A 16,486-nucleotide genomic window follows, 5' to 3' on the forward strand; every position below is an offset into this window, starting at 1 on the left:
TGGGAGGGGGTGGCGTGGGGCTGGGGGTGCTGGATGGAGCCTGGCACCCCCTTCCTGGGGCACCAGCTCTTGGGCCACTTCTCCCTCTCACATCCTTCATCCTTCTTGAGCCTGGAGAAGAGAAGGCTCCAGGGAGCACACCCGACCCCTACGTCTGGGGGTCTCGCAATGATCTCACTGGAGGGGTTTTTCTTCCCCGCGCAGTGGGTCGCTTTTGAAACGGTGCTGCGAGGAGATCAAAAAAAAAGGGGTCGGGGCCGATGGGACAAGAGGGAAGAGTTTTAAACCAAAAATTAGGAGATTGAGCTGAGATGTGGGGAAGGAACTCCTTGTTGTGAGGGTGGTGAGAGCCTGGCCCAGGTTGCCCCGAGAAGCTGTGGCTGCCCCATCCCTGGAGGGGGTTCAAGGGCAGGTTGGAGGGGGCTTGGAGCAACCTGGGCTGGTGGGAGGTGGCCCTGGATGGAACTGGATGGTCTTCAAGGTCCCCTCCCACCCAAACCAGTCTGTGATTCTGTGATCCCTCCAGGGAGCAGTGTGTGCCATGAGGACATGGGCACATGGAACCTGTCCTGTCCTGAGACCTCAGTGGGGCTGGGGTCTCTGCTCAGAGCGGGGACAGCAGAGACACCCCCCCAGCACCTGTGATGGCAACAGGGATAGACCCCCATGGCCCTTTTCCCTGTGTTTTGTTGTGGAAATTCAGTGGCACCGAAGCATTTAGGAAATGTGTTGGTTTCACCAGGTTTTCTGTAACGAACAACTGAAACTGGAGAAGTTTAAGTGATGGTTTGACTTGAGTCAAAGGGAGAAGTTTTGAATTTCTGCTGTGGAACAACGCTCCAGACTTCAATTTTTCTCTAATTTGATTTAATTCCTTTAGAAAGGACAAAGAAACTTTCTAAAACAGCCCTTAAAAGGAATGTTTTATGGTTTTTACGATTTAATGTTTTATGGTCAGTCTGCAACCAAACGATAGGGTTTTTTTTCTTTTCATCTTTGATGCAATAATATAAAAAAAAAAAGTGTTTCAACAGCATCAGGTATTAAAACCACTGACCCCAAACCTCCTTGCATTGGCCCTGAACCCCCTGTCCCCTCTGTGTGGGATGGGGCTGTGTCCCCTCCCCGGGGGACGGTGGTGGCAGCTGGGGACACCCGTGCCTGGGGGAACCCCACCTGGCGAGGGCTGGAGTCTGGCACTGGAGGTGTGAAAGCATCTGGCAGCTGCCCCCCGGGCTGTTGTGGGGTGGGTTCTGGGGGGGACCCCCAGCACGGCCACCATTGCCCCCCCAGGAGCCCTGTGGGGCCGTTCCCCTGCTCTCGGTACCGCAGGACCCCGCGCTTTGAGAGGTCCCACATTCCCGGGGTGCTCAAAGCAGCTCCCAGGGAGCTTTGGGGGCCTGGGGGAGGAGGTAGGGTGAGACCCTCTCTGTGGGGGGCATGTGGGGACACAGGATGCTGGGTGCTGCTGGGGGTCCTTGGAGCTGCAATGGCCAGGGGAGCAACCTTCTCCCCACAGGGCTGGGTGCTGGTGGGCACTTTCCTGTTTTGGGGGGTGGGGGGCTTTTTCTTGGCCCCCATCTCCAGTGCAAGGCAATGAGTGATAAGGGGAAGGCAGGGGTCACCCCTGGGTGGGGGACCCTGTTGTCACCCTGGTCTTGCACCCCCAAGTATTGGATGCTCTGGGCAGTGACAAAGGCTCTGGTAGGGTACCCACCCTGGGGGGGGTGGTCAACAGGAGTGGGGCAACCCACCCCATGGTCTTTAGGGTGAAAGAGGGTCCTGGGGTGGGGGGGCTTCTCTTTCCTCCCTGGAAAGACACCTGAAGGAAATTCAGTGGCAAAGGTTCTGTGTAAACTCACGTGGGAAACCCCGAAAGTACAAAAGATCTGTGAGTTTTAATCGTTGTGTGCAAAAGTGTCCCTAGAAAGTCTTTGCTGGTCTCTGTGGAGCCTGGGACACCCCCCCCCTCATTGCCTTCCTCTCTCAGGAGAGCAGTAGATGGGGAAACTGAGGCACGGCACAGAGGAGGGGAAGTGGCAGACCCATGTCTGGGCACCCTGAGGTGTCCCTGGAGGGAGCCAGGTCGCTCCCACAACAAACACCAAAGTCACTGTAGCATCTCTTCACCCTGCAGAGACCCGGGGGCACCCCACTGCTCCCCACACCTTTGGGACCAGGAGCTGGCTCCCACCTGGGGACAAGCCTGGCTGTCTCCGGGGTGGGCTACTGGGAAATTCAGGTTACCAGAAGCTCCCTGGCACTGGAGATGCTGGCAGAGGGTTGAGCCTGGTGGTGCAGGACATCACCGAGGGGTCGGGGTCATCAGACCAAGGTGCTGGTGCTCGGCTCCTTTCTGCTCGCCCTGCGGTCGCATCCTTCCTCGGCTGCCTGCACCAAGGCACAGAGATGGAGAGGGGCAGAAACGGGGCAAATCAGGGCTGGGTGGGGGCTTTGATGGAGCTGTGTCCCACCACAAACGCTGCTCCAGGAGGAGGGATGTATCGGCAGCCGGGGAAGCATCCAGCCCCAACCGCTGCCTACACCCCATAAAACCCTTTTTTTAGCAGCGAACCCTCAACTTTACCTCTCGGAGGACGGTGTTTTCCGGATCCGACGTGTCCGGGGGAGATCTCAGTCCTTTCATGTTCAGGACGGCTCCTGAGGATGCCCCGAGAGACGGGCGAGGGCGACTGAGAGCGGGGCGAGTGGCCCATCTCCTCTCCCCGGGCTTCCCCTGACATCTAGCGGCAGCGCCGGGTGGGCTCCGCCGAGCACCGGCCCCGGGAGGGGACCACCGGCTCCATCACCGGACCCGGGGACAGCGCCGGGACCGGGAACGGGAGGGGGGGTGTGTGCTGGGGTCTGCCCGCCCCAACTGGTCACACCATCCCAGACTGGCCGGGGCTGGAAGGGACCACCCAGTCCCACCTCCTGCCCAAGCAGGGTCACCCAGAGCAGGTCCCACAGGATCAAATCCAGGTGGGTTTGGAGTCTCTACACAGAAGGAGACCCCACACCCTCTCTGGGCAGCCTCTTCCAGGGCTCTGCCACCTTTAAAGTACAGAAGTTCCTCCTCGTGTTGAGGTGGAACTTCATATAGAATCACATGGGGTTGGAAGGGACCTCTGGAGATCATCTAGTCCAACCCCCTGCCAGAGCAGATCCACCCAGAGCAGGTCCCACAGGAACGTGGCCAGGTGGGTTTGGGATGTCTCCAGAGATGGAGACCCCACACCCTCTCTGGGCAGCCTCTTCCAGGGCTCTGCCATTTCCCATGTCCCAGTTTGTCCTCGTTGTCCCTTGTCCTGTCCCCGGGCACCACTGAGAAGAGCCTGGCCCCATCCTCTTGCCCCCTCACCCTTTAGCTCTTGCTCAGCATCGATGGGATCCCCTCTCAGTCTGCTCTTCTCCAGCTGAACAGCCCCAGGTCCCTCAGCCTTTCCTCAGCACAGAGATGCTCCAGCCCCTCATCATCCTCGCAGCCTCCGCTGAACCTTCTCCAGCAGTTCCCTGTCCTTCTGGAACTGGGGGGCCCAGAACTGGTCCCAGTGTTGCAGATGTGCCCCCCCCAGGGCAGAGCAGAGGGGAGGATGACCTCCCTCCACCTGCCGTCCACGCTCTTCTTAACTCACCCCAGGCCCCCATTGTCCTTTTTGGCCACAAGGGCTTATTTTTGACTCAAACGATGGGGAGGGTCCTCTTTGGGGCTGCTCCTGGCTTCCCCCTCCACCCCCAAATCCACCCATTTTCCTGCCCCTCGTGCCCTTCGTCCCGTCCCACCGGAGGCAGAACTCACCGGTCAGGCAGCCCCCGAGGCTGGCCAGCAGCAGGGTGACGGGCAGGGCCCAGAGCTGCCACAGGGCCTGGGTGGCGGCCGTCCGGCTACCTTGGGCCACCAGCGGGAACACCAGCTCCAGCCTGCAAGCCGGAGCGGGGACGGGTTTTTGGGGGACTTGTTCCCCCCAGCAGGAATACAGGGGGTGAGGGGGGGCTCCACTCATGGCTTTGGGTGAGGTGCTATAAGGGGGTGCTTTAGAGGGTGCACGGAGCACCCCTGATTTCAGGCGTCGTGGTGGCCCCAGGTTGGTGCATGGAGTCGTGGTGACCCCTGATTCTGGCTCTTCTCACCTCCCACCGTAAGCGTCTGCAGTGGCCAGTGCCCCCAGCAGCGTCCCCAGCAGGGTCCCCAGGAGGCCTGGCAGCCCATGGACGTTGTGAACCCCACACGTGTCCTGGGTCTTCAGCCTGGAGCGCAGGACGGGCTGGGGAGAGCGTAGGGAAGAGCCGGGGTTGAGAGGGGGGATGCTCGGCCCGGGGAGGGGGGGCTGCACTGCAGCTTGGTGTTTACAGGTTGGCAATGCAGCCCCCCCCTCAAAAGGCGGGTGGTCTCCTGACCTGGGACTGATGTTCCTCTGCTGTCCCCAGGTGACTCACCGTGAGGAATCTGAAGCCAAGCGGGGGGATCAGACCAGCCAGAAACCCCGCGATGAGGGCCCCGAAGGGGGTGACCAGCATCTCCCCAGCCATACCCATCACAGCCACCCCAGCCAAGGTGGCATCCTGGATCTGAACCTGATGGAGCAGGACATGGTCAGGGAAATTGGCTCCGTGGAGACATCAGCATGGGGCTGGGGGAATTTGGGCTTCTTCGGAGGTCGAACTGGGTCTTAATGAACCTAAGAAAGCCTAATGGGCATCCCCTTTTGTGTATCCGTGGTCACTATCCCTGTAGGACAGGACGTGGAGAGTGTGTGACACTTGGGTTCGTCCCAGGAGAGGACTTACCATCCGCAGGGTGCTCTCCTCGTAGAGGACAGGCAAGAGGACAAAGGTGGCCAGGGTGCTTGCTGCCAGCGAGAAGTAGGTGTTGAGCACTACCCAGGGCTCCGCGTCATTGCGGACCGTGGTGGCTGAGGTGAAGCTGGGCCAGAAGATCCACAGGTAGATGGTTCCTGCAGGGAACAGGCAGGTTTTAATGTTGGGGTTGATCCCTCATGGGAAGGAAACTTCTTGGTAGTGCCAGGAGACACAAGTGGCCACAGCTTGGGGTGTGGGAGGGTCAGGTTGGACACGAGGAGAAGCTTTTTCCTGGAGAGGGTGGTGCAGCCCTAGGACAGGTCCCCAGGAAGGTGGAGGACCTCTGTCCTTCACAGAATCATAGAATGGTCTGGTTGGGAAGGGACCTTAAAGATCATCAAGTTCCAACCTCCTTGCCCTGGGCAGGGCCACCTCCCACCAGACCAGGTTGCTCCAATCCCCCTCCAACCTGCCCTTGAACCCCTCCAGGGATGGGGCAGCCACAGCTTCTCGGGGCAACCTGGGCCAGGCTCTCACCACCCTCACACCAAAGAACTTCTGCCCCACATCTCAGCTCAATCTCCCCTCTTCCAGCTTCAAACCCTTCCCCCTCATCCCATCGCTCCCCTCCCTCATCAAGAGTCCCCCCCAGCTTTCCTGGAGCCCCTTGAGGGACTGGAAGGGGCTCCAAGGTCTCCCTGGGGCCTTCTCTTCTCCAGGCTTCATGGTTTGCAGGACACTGCTGATCAAAGCCACAACCACTCTGTCCCAATGATGATGATGATCCACCACCACGTCTGTGACTCGGGTGTTGTAGGACTCGAGCTCCATACCAACCACAGAGAAGACATCTGCCTGCTGCCCCGTGTCCTGCGGCTCTTTCCTCTTGCCCACATGAGGCCGGTGCAAGATCCGTGAAACCATCAAGCCGAAATAAGCCCCAAAGGTGTGGACAGTCAAGGATCCCCCACTGTCACTTATCTGCCGAGTACAGAAAAACACCATGTGGGAAGGTGGGACATGGGATTCGTCTCTACAGACAAGGCAAGTCTTGACAGGAGAAGGTCAAATCTGTGGTCACCCCCTTTCTGGTGCCCCCCTGACTCACCTCCATGAGACCGAGCAGGATGTATTCATTGATGCTGAAGAGGGTGACCCCCAGCAGGGTCAGCAGCAGCATCTGCACGGGGTTTACCCTGCCCAGAACGGCTCCGGTGGAGATGAGGACGGATGCCGTGCAGAAGTCAGCACTGACCATGCTGGGGAGGAGAGGGGAAGGCGTGGGGCTGGACCCACGGCTGCCGGGGCGGGTGAACGCAGGAGAGCAGGGTTGTGGTGGGGAACAGGAGCTGAGCCTTCAGCCCCATGTCCCACCGCTCCTGCGAGCTGAACGGGCACCTCCAGCCCTGCCACGGTGGTGACAAAGGGACAGCTGAGCTCCAGGCAGGTCGGGGGGTCAGCATGTCCCCCCCTAAACGCCTGGCTGTGACGTTGGCAGTGCTTACACAGCCCTTACTAGTGAGGGACTCAAATAGCCCAGAAGCCTGGTCCTACTTGTCCTCCTCCAAAGCAGAGCTGTGAGTTCTACAGAGGAGGGAGCCAGTGCACCAGGGCTGGCCCTGGGGACGATGGTGGCCACGCAGCAGCAGCTCCCTCCTGCCTTACCTCTCGGCTCCCACGTAGATTTTGCCATTCAGGAAGAAGTACAAAAACCCCTGGATCAGGACAGCCCACTGGATGGCGAAGGCCACGATGAGGATGCTGATGGCCACGCTGCCCAGCCCGTAGCGGCCGAGGAAGGCCACCAAGAGCCCGAAGCCAAGGAGAACTTGGAGGTGGACATCCCGGGATCCTGGCAGAGTAGAGGCAGAAGGATGGGTCTGGAGGGGTCAAGGGCAGGCTGGTCCCCCTGAGGGGGCTCAGACACCCCCAGCCCTAATGAATTTTGGGGAGCTGAAGGCTTCAACACCTATAAATCAGCCTTGTTCCGCCTACATGTGTCTGGAACCGTGGTGGATCTGCCCTTGGATCTCCCCTGGGGATGTCCAGTGGAAAAGATAAGCAGTTGTCACTTGTGCTAATGACAGGTAAAGCTGTCCCTGCCCAATGCGGCCCCTGCCACTCTGCCACCACCCTCTGCAGACCCCTCAGTACCCACACGTGGTTCACCCTCCAGCCCAGAAACCTCCTGGGGTGGCCAAGAGCCATCTGCACCCATTACACCAGCGTGAAGGTGGGTCTGAAGCATCATCCACCTGCCAGGACCTCTCTGCTGCCCCTGAAAACATCACCTCCTGATGTCAACCACCCCCTGGGACCTCTCTGCTGCCCCTGGAAACATCACCTCGCGATGTCAACCACCCCCTGGGACCTCTCTGCTGCCCCTGGAAACATCACCTCGCGATGTCAACCACCCCCTGGGACCTCTCTGCTGCCCCTGAAAACATCACCTCCCACCTCCCACTCCCTGGGACAAGAGCACCAGAGGGATGAACAGAAAGATGGGAGCAGCCCAGTACCATTTGGTGGGAAATCGGAGGAGAGGGGACCGGATTGTCCCTTGGGCAAAACGCCCTTTGTACCCTTGGGCCGTGCCACAGCCGTGAGTCACCACGCTGGGTGGGGTGACGTGGGCCGGAGAAACCGGGAAAACCTGCCTGTGCCCTTCCATGCAGCTCGGCTCGGCTCAACTCATCTCCCCTCCCTCGGCCAGGGCCCTCCGCAGGCTCCTTTCCAATCCCAGCCCTGCCCTTTCCTCGGAAAAGCCAGGATGGGTCCCTCATCCCAGGAGGATTCCTCAGCGATGCCCGGCAGGAGGATGCTCCCGGTGGGACGGACCCCCAGCCCCACGTTGGACGCTGCGGCAGTGCTGAGGGAGCCGAATCCTCCGTGAAAAGGGGCTCGGTGCAAATCCCTTGGAGCTGCCAAACCCAGCAGGTCGGTGGGATGTTTTCCAGACCCCCTCACCCCAGAAAAGTGCCAGGAGCAGCTGCCGTGTCCCCTCGCTGGGGATGGCAGGACAACCCCAGGTTTATCACTGACCCCCTCTGCTCTCCTGCTGCTAAAATGCACCACCTAGACCCAAATAACCCTATTTTGGGCTTGGATTTTTCCAGGGACGTGGAAAATCCTTGTTTTCCACCCACCGGCCTCTCCTCGGTGGGATGCACCCCAACCCTGTGGCTTGATGTCCCCCTCACTCTGACTCTGGAGAGCTGGATGGGGTGACAGGGCTGCAACCTGGACACGGTGACATCCCGTGCCCCCCCCTCAGCACCACCTGGGGACCAGGGAGAGCCGCTCTCTGCACCCACCCGGGGTGGGGGTACTCACGGGGGTGCTGAGAACCCAAATCCTGTTTTTTCCAGCTGCAGTTCAGTTGCTGGGAGCAGGCACCGGGGCTGCTCTCTGGGCTGTACCGGACGAAGACGGCGAAGAGGATGATGGTGAAGATTTGGAGGAGGAAGCACAGCCCGGCGAGACGGAGCCTGGAGGCGGTGGTGTCCTCAGGCATGATGGGGGTGGTGGGGGGGTCCAAGGAAGGCAAAATCCCGCCGAAACCGGGGAGACACGAGGAGAGAGGCGTTGGGGCTGCAAACTCCACCTCCGGGGTGGCTGCCAGGTCCTGCCCTCGCCTCGGTGCTTCCCACAGGTGGAAGAGCCAGCCAGGACCAGGACGGAGGTGGCAACACAGAAACCCCGGGATGGTCATCCCGGCATGTGGTTTTGTCACATCAGGGCCGGGGGAGCAGGGGGGGTGGGTTTTGGTGACAGCATCCGGCTCAGGTGGGTGGCAAGGGGGTCAGAGTGGGATTTATGGTGTCGGGGGGAGCTGTGGTTGGGGGCACCCCAAGGTTTCAGCCTTTCTGGAGGTTTGGTGTAGGAGAAACGTGATGTTTGGGGCAACCAGGTGAGACAGAGGAGATGGAGGGTGGTGGGACTGACCCGCTGCTGGGCAATGGGAAAGACTGCTTTAAACTCCCTGCTCAGCAGGAAAAATAATAGTTCAGGGGGGCTTTGGTGAAAATTCACACCATCCCAGACTGGCCGGGACTGGAAGGGACCTCTGGAGAGCACCCTGTCCCACCCCCTGCCCAAGCAGGGTCACCCACAGCAGGTCCCACAGGATCAAATCCAGGTGGGTTTGGAATCTCTACACAGAAGGAGACCCCCCACCCTCTCTGGGCAGCCTCTTCCAGGGCTCTGCCACCCTCACGGTCATTTCCCATGTCCCAGTTTGTCCCTGTTGTCCCTTGTCCTGTCCCCGGGCACCACTGAGAAGAACCTGGCCCCATCCTCTTGCTCTTGCTCAGCATCAATGGGATCCCCTCTCAGTCTGCTCTTCTCCAGCTGAACAGCCCCAAGTCCCTCAGCGTTTCCTCAGCAGAGATACTCCAGCCCCTCATCATCCTCACAGCCCCCGCTGGACCTTCTCCAGCAGTTCCCTGTCCTTCTGGAACTGGGGGACCCAGAACTGGTCCCAGTGCTGCAGATGTGTCCCCCCCAGGGCAGAGCAGAGGAGGGGGATGACCTCCCTCCACCTGCTGGCTGCATTTTTTGTAGCTCACCATTGGCCTTTTTGGCCACAAGGGCTCGTTGCTGGCTGGTGGGCAACTTGTTGCCCACCTGAGGTTATCTGTGGGTCTACATGGGGAGGAGGAGAAGCTGAGCTGGGAGAAAGAAGGGTGAGGAGCAGAGCTGGAGGCTGCTGAGCATCCCCTGCCAGGAGAGGTGGGGAGGAGCTGGAGAGAGAGGGTTCCCTTTGATTTTCTTTGGCTCCTTCTGCTTTTGCATCTCCGTAACGCACCGAGAGCGGGCACCGATCCCCAAAAAAGGGAGAGGAAAAGGAGCTGAGAAGTAAGACACGGCGTGTGTTTGGGAAGTGACTCGGGTGATGCCTTTCTGCAGTGTCGGGCCAAAGGATGATCTCAGACACCCAGCGTGGGGCCGGGGTCGTGCCCTGACGCCCAGGGGATGGGGAAGGGGAATGAGTCACTTTGGGAGGCCCCCGGGGAGCTCCCCGCTCCGGGCTGCGGGTGTGTGGGAGCCGAGGGGTGTAGCTGCTGCCTTCACTTGGGAAAAATGTGAGAAATGAGTCAGCTCCTTCGCGGTACCACGGAGCTGGGAAAAAAGCATCCTCCGGCCAAAGAGCCCCGAGTCTCTGCCCGGGGGCTGGGCACCGCTGGAGGGTCGGATATTGTGGCTGTGGGTTTGGGAAGGGTGATGGAGGGAGCTCACGTGCTCTCTCTGAACCCACAAAATAACCGTGGGGAGAGGTGGGAGGGGGACATGCGGTGCTGCTGTGGTTTAGCCTTTACAGAGTCACAGGAATGTGTCCAGATGGGGTTTGAATGTCTCCAGAGGAGACCCCACTGCCTCTCTGGGCAGCCTCTTCCAGGGCTCTGCCACACTCACAGCAAAGAAGTTCCTCCTCATGTTTAGATGGAACTTCCTATGTTCAAGTTTGTGTCCATTTCCTCTTGTCCTGTCACTGGGCACCACTGAAAAAAGACCAGCCCCATCCTCCTGACACCCACCCTTGAAGGATTTCTAGGTGTTGATCAGATCCCCCCTCAGCCTTCTCTTCTCCAGACTCAAAAGCCCCAAGTCCCTCAGCCTTTCCTCCCAAGAGAGATGCTCCAGGCCCCTCAGCATCTTTGTAGCCCTTTGCTGTCCCCTCTCCAGCAGTTCCCTGTCCTTCTGGAACTGGGGAGCCCACAACTGGTCCCAGTGCTCCAGCTGGGGCCTCCCCAGGGCAGAGCAGAGGGGCAGGATGACCTCCCTTGAGGTTCTCCACGCTCTTCTTGATGCCCCCCAGGATGCCATTGGCCTCCTTGGCCACAAGGGCCCATTGCTGGCTCATGGGCATCCTGTTGTCCCCCAGGACTCCCAGGTCTTTCTCCTCAGAGCTGCTCTCCAGCAGGTCACCCCCAACCTGTCCTGGTGCAGGGGGTTCTTCCTCCCCAGGTGCAGCACCCAAAACTTGCCTTTGTTGAAGTTCATCCTGTTCTTCTCTGCTGAACTCTCCAGCCTGTCCAGGTCTCCCTGGATGGCAGCACAGCCCTCCATGGTGTCAACCACCCCTCCCAGTTTTGCATCGTCAGCAAACGTGCTGAGGGGACACTTCATCCCCTCGTCCAGGTCATCGATGAATATATTGAAGAGGACTGGACCCAGTTCTGACCCCTGGGGGACTTTCCATGCGTGGGAGGGGGACAAGGTTCCAACCACCCTTTGCTTTTTAAAATGAGCCAAAGCACTGACCTTTCTGAGCTGGGAGAGCCTCGCGGGCTTCCAATCCAGCCAGCTGGCACCCTAATTAGGGCAGGTTATTTCATTAACCCCTCCGTACAGGCAGCCAGAGGGTGGGCTGGGGGCAAGGGGAGCCAGCGCACACCCGGGGGGTGCGTGTCCATGTCCCCCCACCCCGGGGAGGTTTGTTTTCGGTGCCGTGCGTGCCACGGGGGAGCCGGGATCACTGTGTCCTTTGGTGTTGGGGACAGACGCCGCTTGTCCTGTGTTTCCTTTGAAGAAGAGCTTCTTCCTCCACCCCTGGAGATGGACCCCGGGGGAGGGAGAAGATAAGGCAGCCCAGAACACAGCCCCATTGTGTGGCCTTGTTTTGCTGCCTCCCGGCCCCAAGGTGACGATGGGGGAAGCCTCTCCCATGGCTTTCCACAGGGGTGGGATGAGGACACTGGGGATGCAAGAGCGGTGGGACCCCCCGCCATGGGAGCCCCAAAGGATGGGAGCAGCATCCCACCATCGGAGATGTGACGGGGGGGCAGGGGGGGTAAAATTAACCATCTCCCTGCTGTCTGGGGGAGCAGAGGGCATTGGGGGCCGATGCAAGGGGAGGTTTTGCTGGCCCGAGGGGCTGCTGGAGCCCTGTGCCGGGCTGGCCTTTCCCCCGAACCCCCCGAAGAAAGGGGTGTTTGTTAACCGGGCGCGCTGTGTTTTTGCCCAGCAGAACAATAAAGAGAAAGACGCTCACAATGGGAAATTGTGCTTCCTCCTCCCCGTGCGTTCCTCGGGGAGGTGTTTAGCGGGGGGGGGGAACACACACACACACACAAAAAAAAAAAAAAAAAAAAAGAAAAAAAAAGAGAAGAAAGCGGGAAGAGACAGCGACAGGGCAGGGAGAGAGGGCACGGCCGGCGCTCACCACTGCCGCACGCCATGGGGGCAGAGGCTGAGGGGCCACGGGGCCAGGGGGACGTCGGGACGCTGCCCGCCCCGGGACGGTGACGGGGCACAGTGTCATCCCCGTGTCCCCTCTTCCCGGCAGCACCCACCGTTTGACCTTTCCGGAGCCCTCGGCCCCGCCATGGGGTGGCTGTGACGGAGACGGGACGCGGCGGGCGCCGGGGTGGAGGCCGGAGGCGTTGGATGGGAACGGTGGCTCCCCGAGGGACACGGCTGGGGACGGTAAGAGGAGTGGGGACACCGGGGAGGGGGGCTGGCACCTCGTTGGCTCCGCGTTCTGCCAGGGGACACCCCCTTTGCACAGCAAACCTTGGTGAGACCCCAATGGAGCAGGGCCATCCCTTGGCCCCACGGCAGTCCCGGCAGCCAGCACTGTAGATGTCCCCCACCATGTCCCCACCGAACCCAGGGTATGTCCCACTTCATGTCCTTGACCCCTGTGCCCCCCCCAGGCACCATCCTGTCCCCAGCTCTAAGGATGCACCGGCTTCTCCTGTTTGGCTCCCTCTGGCTCTTGGTGGCATCTCCAGCATTGAGCATCTTCCAGCGGCCGACGGGGACCCCGGGTAGGGAGCAGGGTCCAGGGTGGGGGGGACAGGGTTCTGCTTTTGGGGTCAGGGCTGGAGGAGGGAGGTGATGCTGGGGGGGTCCAGCCAGGGCTGGGCATCCCAGGGGTTTCAGGAGGAGGGAAATGAGCCAGGATGGGTGATGGAAACCAGGCTGGGGACACCGATGAGAGTCGGGGGGCTTTGGGGGAGGTGTTGAAGGGGTGTTGGGACCCCACCAATGCTCCGTGGTGAGGCAGATGGGGGGTTGCCACAGCCCCCCCCGGCCTGCAGTACCTGCTGGAGCCCCTCCACGCCACGGTGCACACGCAGCGGGGTGCCACGGCCACCCTGCCCTGCGTCCTGCGCGCCCTGCCCCGCAACTACCGGGTGAAGTGGAGCAAGGTGGAGCCGGCCAACTACCGGGAGAACGTCATCATCATCACCAACGGGCTCTACCACAAGAACTACGGGCCGCTGAGCCAGCGGGTGCGCCTGCGGCACGGCCACCGCTACGACGCCTCCCTCACCATCACCAACGTGGCTCTGGAGGACGAGGGACGCTACCGCTGCCAGCTCGTCAACGGGCTGGAGGACGAGAGCGTCTCGCTCACACTACACCTGGAAGGTGAGGCTGGGGACCCTCCTGCCCTCGGGGATGTGGGGAACAGCAAAGAGGGGACGCTGGACTGGGCTGGGGGTCCATGGATGGTCCTGGGGTCCATGGGTGAGAGTCTCCACCCTGTTTCAGTGCGCCCCTTTACCTTCAGCACTGAATCTCCTGGGGTGAAAAGCCAAAGAGTTGTTGGGGAGAGCATCTCCTTCACCCTCTGTCCCTGTCCCTGTCCTCCCCAGGTGTTGTGAACCCCTACCAGCCCAGCAACGGGCGCTACAAATTCAACTACCACGAAGCCAAGCGAGCCTGCGAGCAGCAGGACTCCCGCCTCGCCACCTACCAGCAGCTCTACAAAGGTGAAATTTCCTAAAAAACACCCCTTATCTGCCCCAAAATGTGCCTCGCTGGGCACGGGAGGATAAAAGTCCCAGCTCTGAGTCTCCCTGTGCCCCCCAGCCTGGACGGAGGGTCTGGACTGGTGCAACGCCGGGTGGATCCTTGATGGGACCGTCCACTACCCCATCATCAACTCGCGGGAGCCGTGTGGTGGCCGCCTCCTCCTGCCGGGCGTTCGTTCCTACGGGGCCAGGGACAAGCAGAAGGACAAATTTGATGCTTTCTGCTTCACCTCTGCTCTTCAAGGTACTGCTGGGGTCCCCTGTCCCTCCCACAGTGACACTGAACCCTGATGCCCAGCAGGGCTGGGCTTGTTCCCAGGTTGCCATCCATGGTGGCCACCCACTTAGTATCATGGAATCATGGAATGGTTTGGGTGGGAAGGGACCTTAAAGATCATGGAGTTCCAACCCCCCTGCCCTGGGCAGGGCCACCTCCCACCAGCCCAGGTTGCTCCAAGCCCCCTCCAACCTGCCCTTGAACCCCTCCAGGGATGGGGCAGCCACAGCTTCTCGGGGCAACCTGGGCCAGGCTCTCACCACCCTCACACCAAAGAACTTCTGCCCCACATCTCAGCTCAATCTCCTCAGTTTTGGTTTAAAACTCTTCCCCCTCATCCTATGGCTCCACTCCCCAAACACCATCCCTGGAGGGATCTCAAAGCCGGTGCTGAGGGACACGGGGCAGTGGTGGGTTGGTCAGTGTTGGGTTGATGGTTGGTCTTGATGACCTTAAAGGTCCCCTCCAACCCAAGGAAGTGGTGGAATCAGCAGAGCATCCCAGAACGTTTGGGGTTGGAAGGGACCTTCAAGCTCCTCCAGTTCCATCCCTTCTAGTGGAAGGGACATCTTAAAAGAGACCAGGTTGCTCCAAGCCCCCTCCAACCTGCCCTTGAACCCCTCCAGGGATGGGGCAGCCACAGCTTCTCAGGGCAACCTGGGCCAGGCTCTCACCACCCTCACACCAAAGAACTTCTGCCCCACATCTCAGCTCCATCTCCCCTCTTTCAGCTTCAAACCCTTCCCCCTCATCCCATCGCTCCCCTCTCTCATCAAGAGTCCCTCCTCCATGGCAATGGGGACTTGCCACGTCCCCCATTTGTCCCCAGGCCAGGTCTACTTCATCCGGGGCCACCTGAATTTCAAGGAGGCCGGCCAAGCCTGCCGCAACCAAGGGGCCGCCATCGCCAAAGTGGGGCAGCTCTACTCCGCCTGGAAGTTCTCCCAGCTGGATCGCTGCGACGGGGGGTGGCTGGCGGACGGCAGCGTGCGGTACCCCATCACCACCCCCCGCCAGCACTGCGGGGGGCTGCCCGACCCCGGCGTCCGCAGCTTCGGCTTTCCCAGCAAGGAACTCCGGACCTACGGCACCTACTGCTTCCAGGGGAAGTAGGAAGGTCTGGAAGGAGAGGTGGGCTGGATGGTGGTGGGACACCAGCCCCCATCACCCGGGTGGAGAACTTGAGGCAGGGCATGAGGCCGTGGAGGTTGGTGGGGGGTCTCCTGGTGATTTCGGGTGGTCCGAGCATCCTCTGATGGAGTGATAGAGCTGGGTTTGGGTCCTCAGTGCATCCTCTGGTGGGGCTGCTCCCCACACCCCAGCCTGCTGTGGGGCTTGGGGGGTTGTCCAGGCCTCGCTGGAGAAGCTGGACCCATCGCTGGGTCAGGAAGGGGGGTTAATCCAGCCCCCTCCCCAGCACAGGATCCCCAGCCCCGCTGCATCCCACCCCCCATCCTCGCTCCACAAGGACTCTGGCTGGTGCAGGACCAGGCATTAACGAGCGTGACTAATGAAGTTTCGCCTTCTCAATTAATAAAGCTGCGCGGCAAAGCCGAGCTCTCACCCGGGCTCTGCCCCCCGGGACCGTCTGGCATCTCCACGGGGGGAATTTGACAAGGATTTTTCCATGTGGGGCCCCCCCGGCCGCCCCGTCCCGGGGGTTATCAGTGTCCCTGGCGCCGCACACGAGGGGGTTTCTGAGTTTTGATGTTGGGCACAGCCAGGGAGAGCTATAAAAAGCTATAAAAGGCGCCGGAGCTGGCACGGCACGGGGGGAAACACGGCGTGGGGAGATGCCAGCATCCCCTGGCACCGGCCACGTGCCCCCCAGGTCCCATGTGTTTGCTGGGAGCCAAGCCCTGACCGGTCCCCCCAGGATGTGGGGGCACTTTGGGCTGTTCCTCCCCATTTCTGTGGTCCCCCTGGATGTCACCGTGCCCAGGCTGTGCTGGGGGCTCTCCAGCCCCACGGCGCGGGTGGGTGCTGCCACGCTCCCCATTTTTGGGGCTGTGCAGCCCTGATTTTTCCACCCCTGTGCCAGGGCTGCCCCAGTGACCCAGCCATCGCTCCCCACCATCCCTTTACTGGTTTTAGCACCCACAGTCGGACAGAGGGGACATTTGGGTGACACGTACCCACCCTGAGCCTGCACCAGTGGTTCCTGCCTTTCCTGGGGAGTGCAAGAGCCCCCTGGCACCCCCCACCACCACCACAACCGGGGTGTCACCCCCACCAGGGTGTCACAGGGTGAGGACCCTTGGGCCAGAGGTGGGAGAAAGCTGGAGGTGGCACTGGGGTGTCGTTGCCATCACCTGCCCACGGTCCTGTCCCCCCCCCGGCCTCGATTTCAACTCTATTTGTGACTCTGGGAACAAAACACCCCTCGTGCTACATTTCGGGTCATCGTCGGCTCCTTTTGAAGGGATCTTTAGTTACGAGGATTTCTTTGTACAGATATAAAACGAAGGAGGAGGCAGGTGCCCAACGGTGAGGTTTTGTGCCACCCCGGGGTCCACGTTGGTGTCCCCACTGCCGTCCCCATCTGCGCCGCCTCCGGGACCCGGGGGGGTGGTGGCTTCTGCCCTGGGGACCCCCTCAGTCGTCGGGGGGCTGAGCCAGGCCTGGGGGGGGGGACACACAAGGA

At 60.8% G+C, this 16,486-nt stretch overlaps 3 protein-coding genes across 4 annotated transcripts in view; 1 reads left to right on the forward strand and 2 right to left on the reverse strand.

Moving 5' to 3' along the window:
- Nucleotides 1-934: 934 nt before the first annotated feature.
- RHBG (Rh family, B glycoprotein) lies at nt 935-8,426 on the reverse strand. Of its 2 annotated transcripts, XM_014961272.1 has the most exons (10): nt 8,134-8,314; nt 6,466-6,652; nt 5,909-6,059; nt 5,634-5,781; nt 4,789-4,955; nt 4,438-4,575; nt 4,132-4,265; nt 3,800-3,921; nt 2,588-2,661; nt 935-2,391 (listed from the first exon to the last, which is right to left on the reverse strand). In XM_014961272.1, exons 1-10 carry the CDS (start codon nt 8,312-8,314, stop codon nt 2,326-2,328), a joined length of 1,368 nt encoding a protein of 455 aa, XP_014816758.1. In that variant the 3' UTR covers nt 935-2,325. The 2 variants fall into 2 exon arrangements, with proteins under 2 accessions (XP_014816758.1, XP_014816757.1); XM_014961271.1 differs by lacking the exons at nt 935-2,391; nt 2,588-2,661 and having other exon boundaries at nt 3,553-3,921; nt 8,134-8,426.
- Nucleotides 8,427-11,913: 3,487 nt separating this feature from the next.
- HAPLN2 (hyaluronan and proteoglycan link protein 2) lies at nt 11,914-15,398 on the forward strand. The gene is made up of 6 exons (XM_014961274.1): nt 11,914-12,228; nt 12,459-12,572; nt 12,829-13,179; nt 13,407-13,523; nt 13,624-13,809; nt 14,672-15,398. Exons 2-6 carry the CDS (start codon nt 12,485-12,487, stop codon nt 14,953-14,955), a joined length of 1,026 nt encoding a protein of 341 aa, XP_014816760.1. The 5' UTR covers nt 11,914-12,228; nt 12,459-12,484; the 3' UTR covers nt 14,956-15,398.
- An 833-nt stretch (nt 15,399-16,231) lies between these two features.
- The window catches only part of BCAN (brevican), a 29,304-nt gene continuing 29,049 nt past the window's right edge, over nt 16,232-16,486 (reverse strand). The window contains exon 15 of the mRNA XM_014961245.1: nt 16,232-16,463. Coding sequence (XP_014816731.1) covers nt 16,438-16,463 — 26 coding nt within the window. The 3' untranslated portion in view covers nt 16,232-16,437. The remainder of the gene's footprint in view (nt 16,464-16,486) is intronic.

The sequence above is a fragment of the Calidris pugnax genome, unplaced genomic scaffold, assembly GCF_001431845.1.
Source record: "Calidris pugnax isolate Ruff unplaced genomic scaffold, ASM143184v1 scaffold371, whole genome shotgun sequence".
Taxonomy (NCBI): Eukaryota; Metazoa; Chordata; class Aves; order Charadriiformes; family Scolopacidae; genus Calidris; species Calidris pugnax.

Excerpts from the sequence above, each read along its gene's own strand:
- RHBG (XM_014961271.1), bottom strand. The coding sequence starts at position 8,314 with ATGCCTGAGGACACCACCGCCTCCAGGCTCCGTCTCGCCGGGCTGTGC. Across the intron at positions 4,266-4,437 it reads TTGGCTTCAGATTCCTCACG|CCCGTCCTGCGCTCCAGGCT; the intron begins GTGAGTCACCTG and ends CGCTCTCCCCAG. Across the intron at positions 3,922-4,131 it reads GCAGACGCTTACGGTGGGAG|GCTGGAGCTGGTGTTCCCGC; the intron begins GTGAGAAGAGCC and ends TCCGGCTTGCAG.
- HAPLN2 (XM_014961274.1), top strand. The coding sequence starts at position 12,485 with ATGCACCGGCTTCTCCTGTTTGGCTCCCTCTGGCTCTTGGTGGCATCT. Across the intron at positions 13,180-13,406 it reads GCTCACACTACACCTGGAAG|GTGTTGTGAACCCCTACCAG; the intron begins GTGAGGCTGGGG and ends TGTCCTCCCCAG. Across the intron at positions 13,810-14,671 it reads CTTCACCTCTGCTCTTCAAG|GCCAGGTCTACTTCATCCGG; the intron begins GTACTGCTGGGG and ends ATTTGTCCCCAG.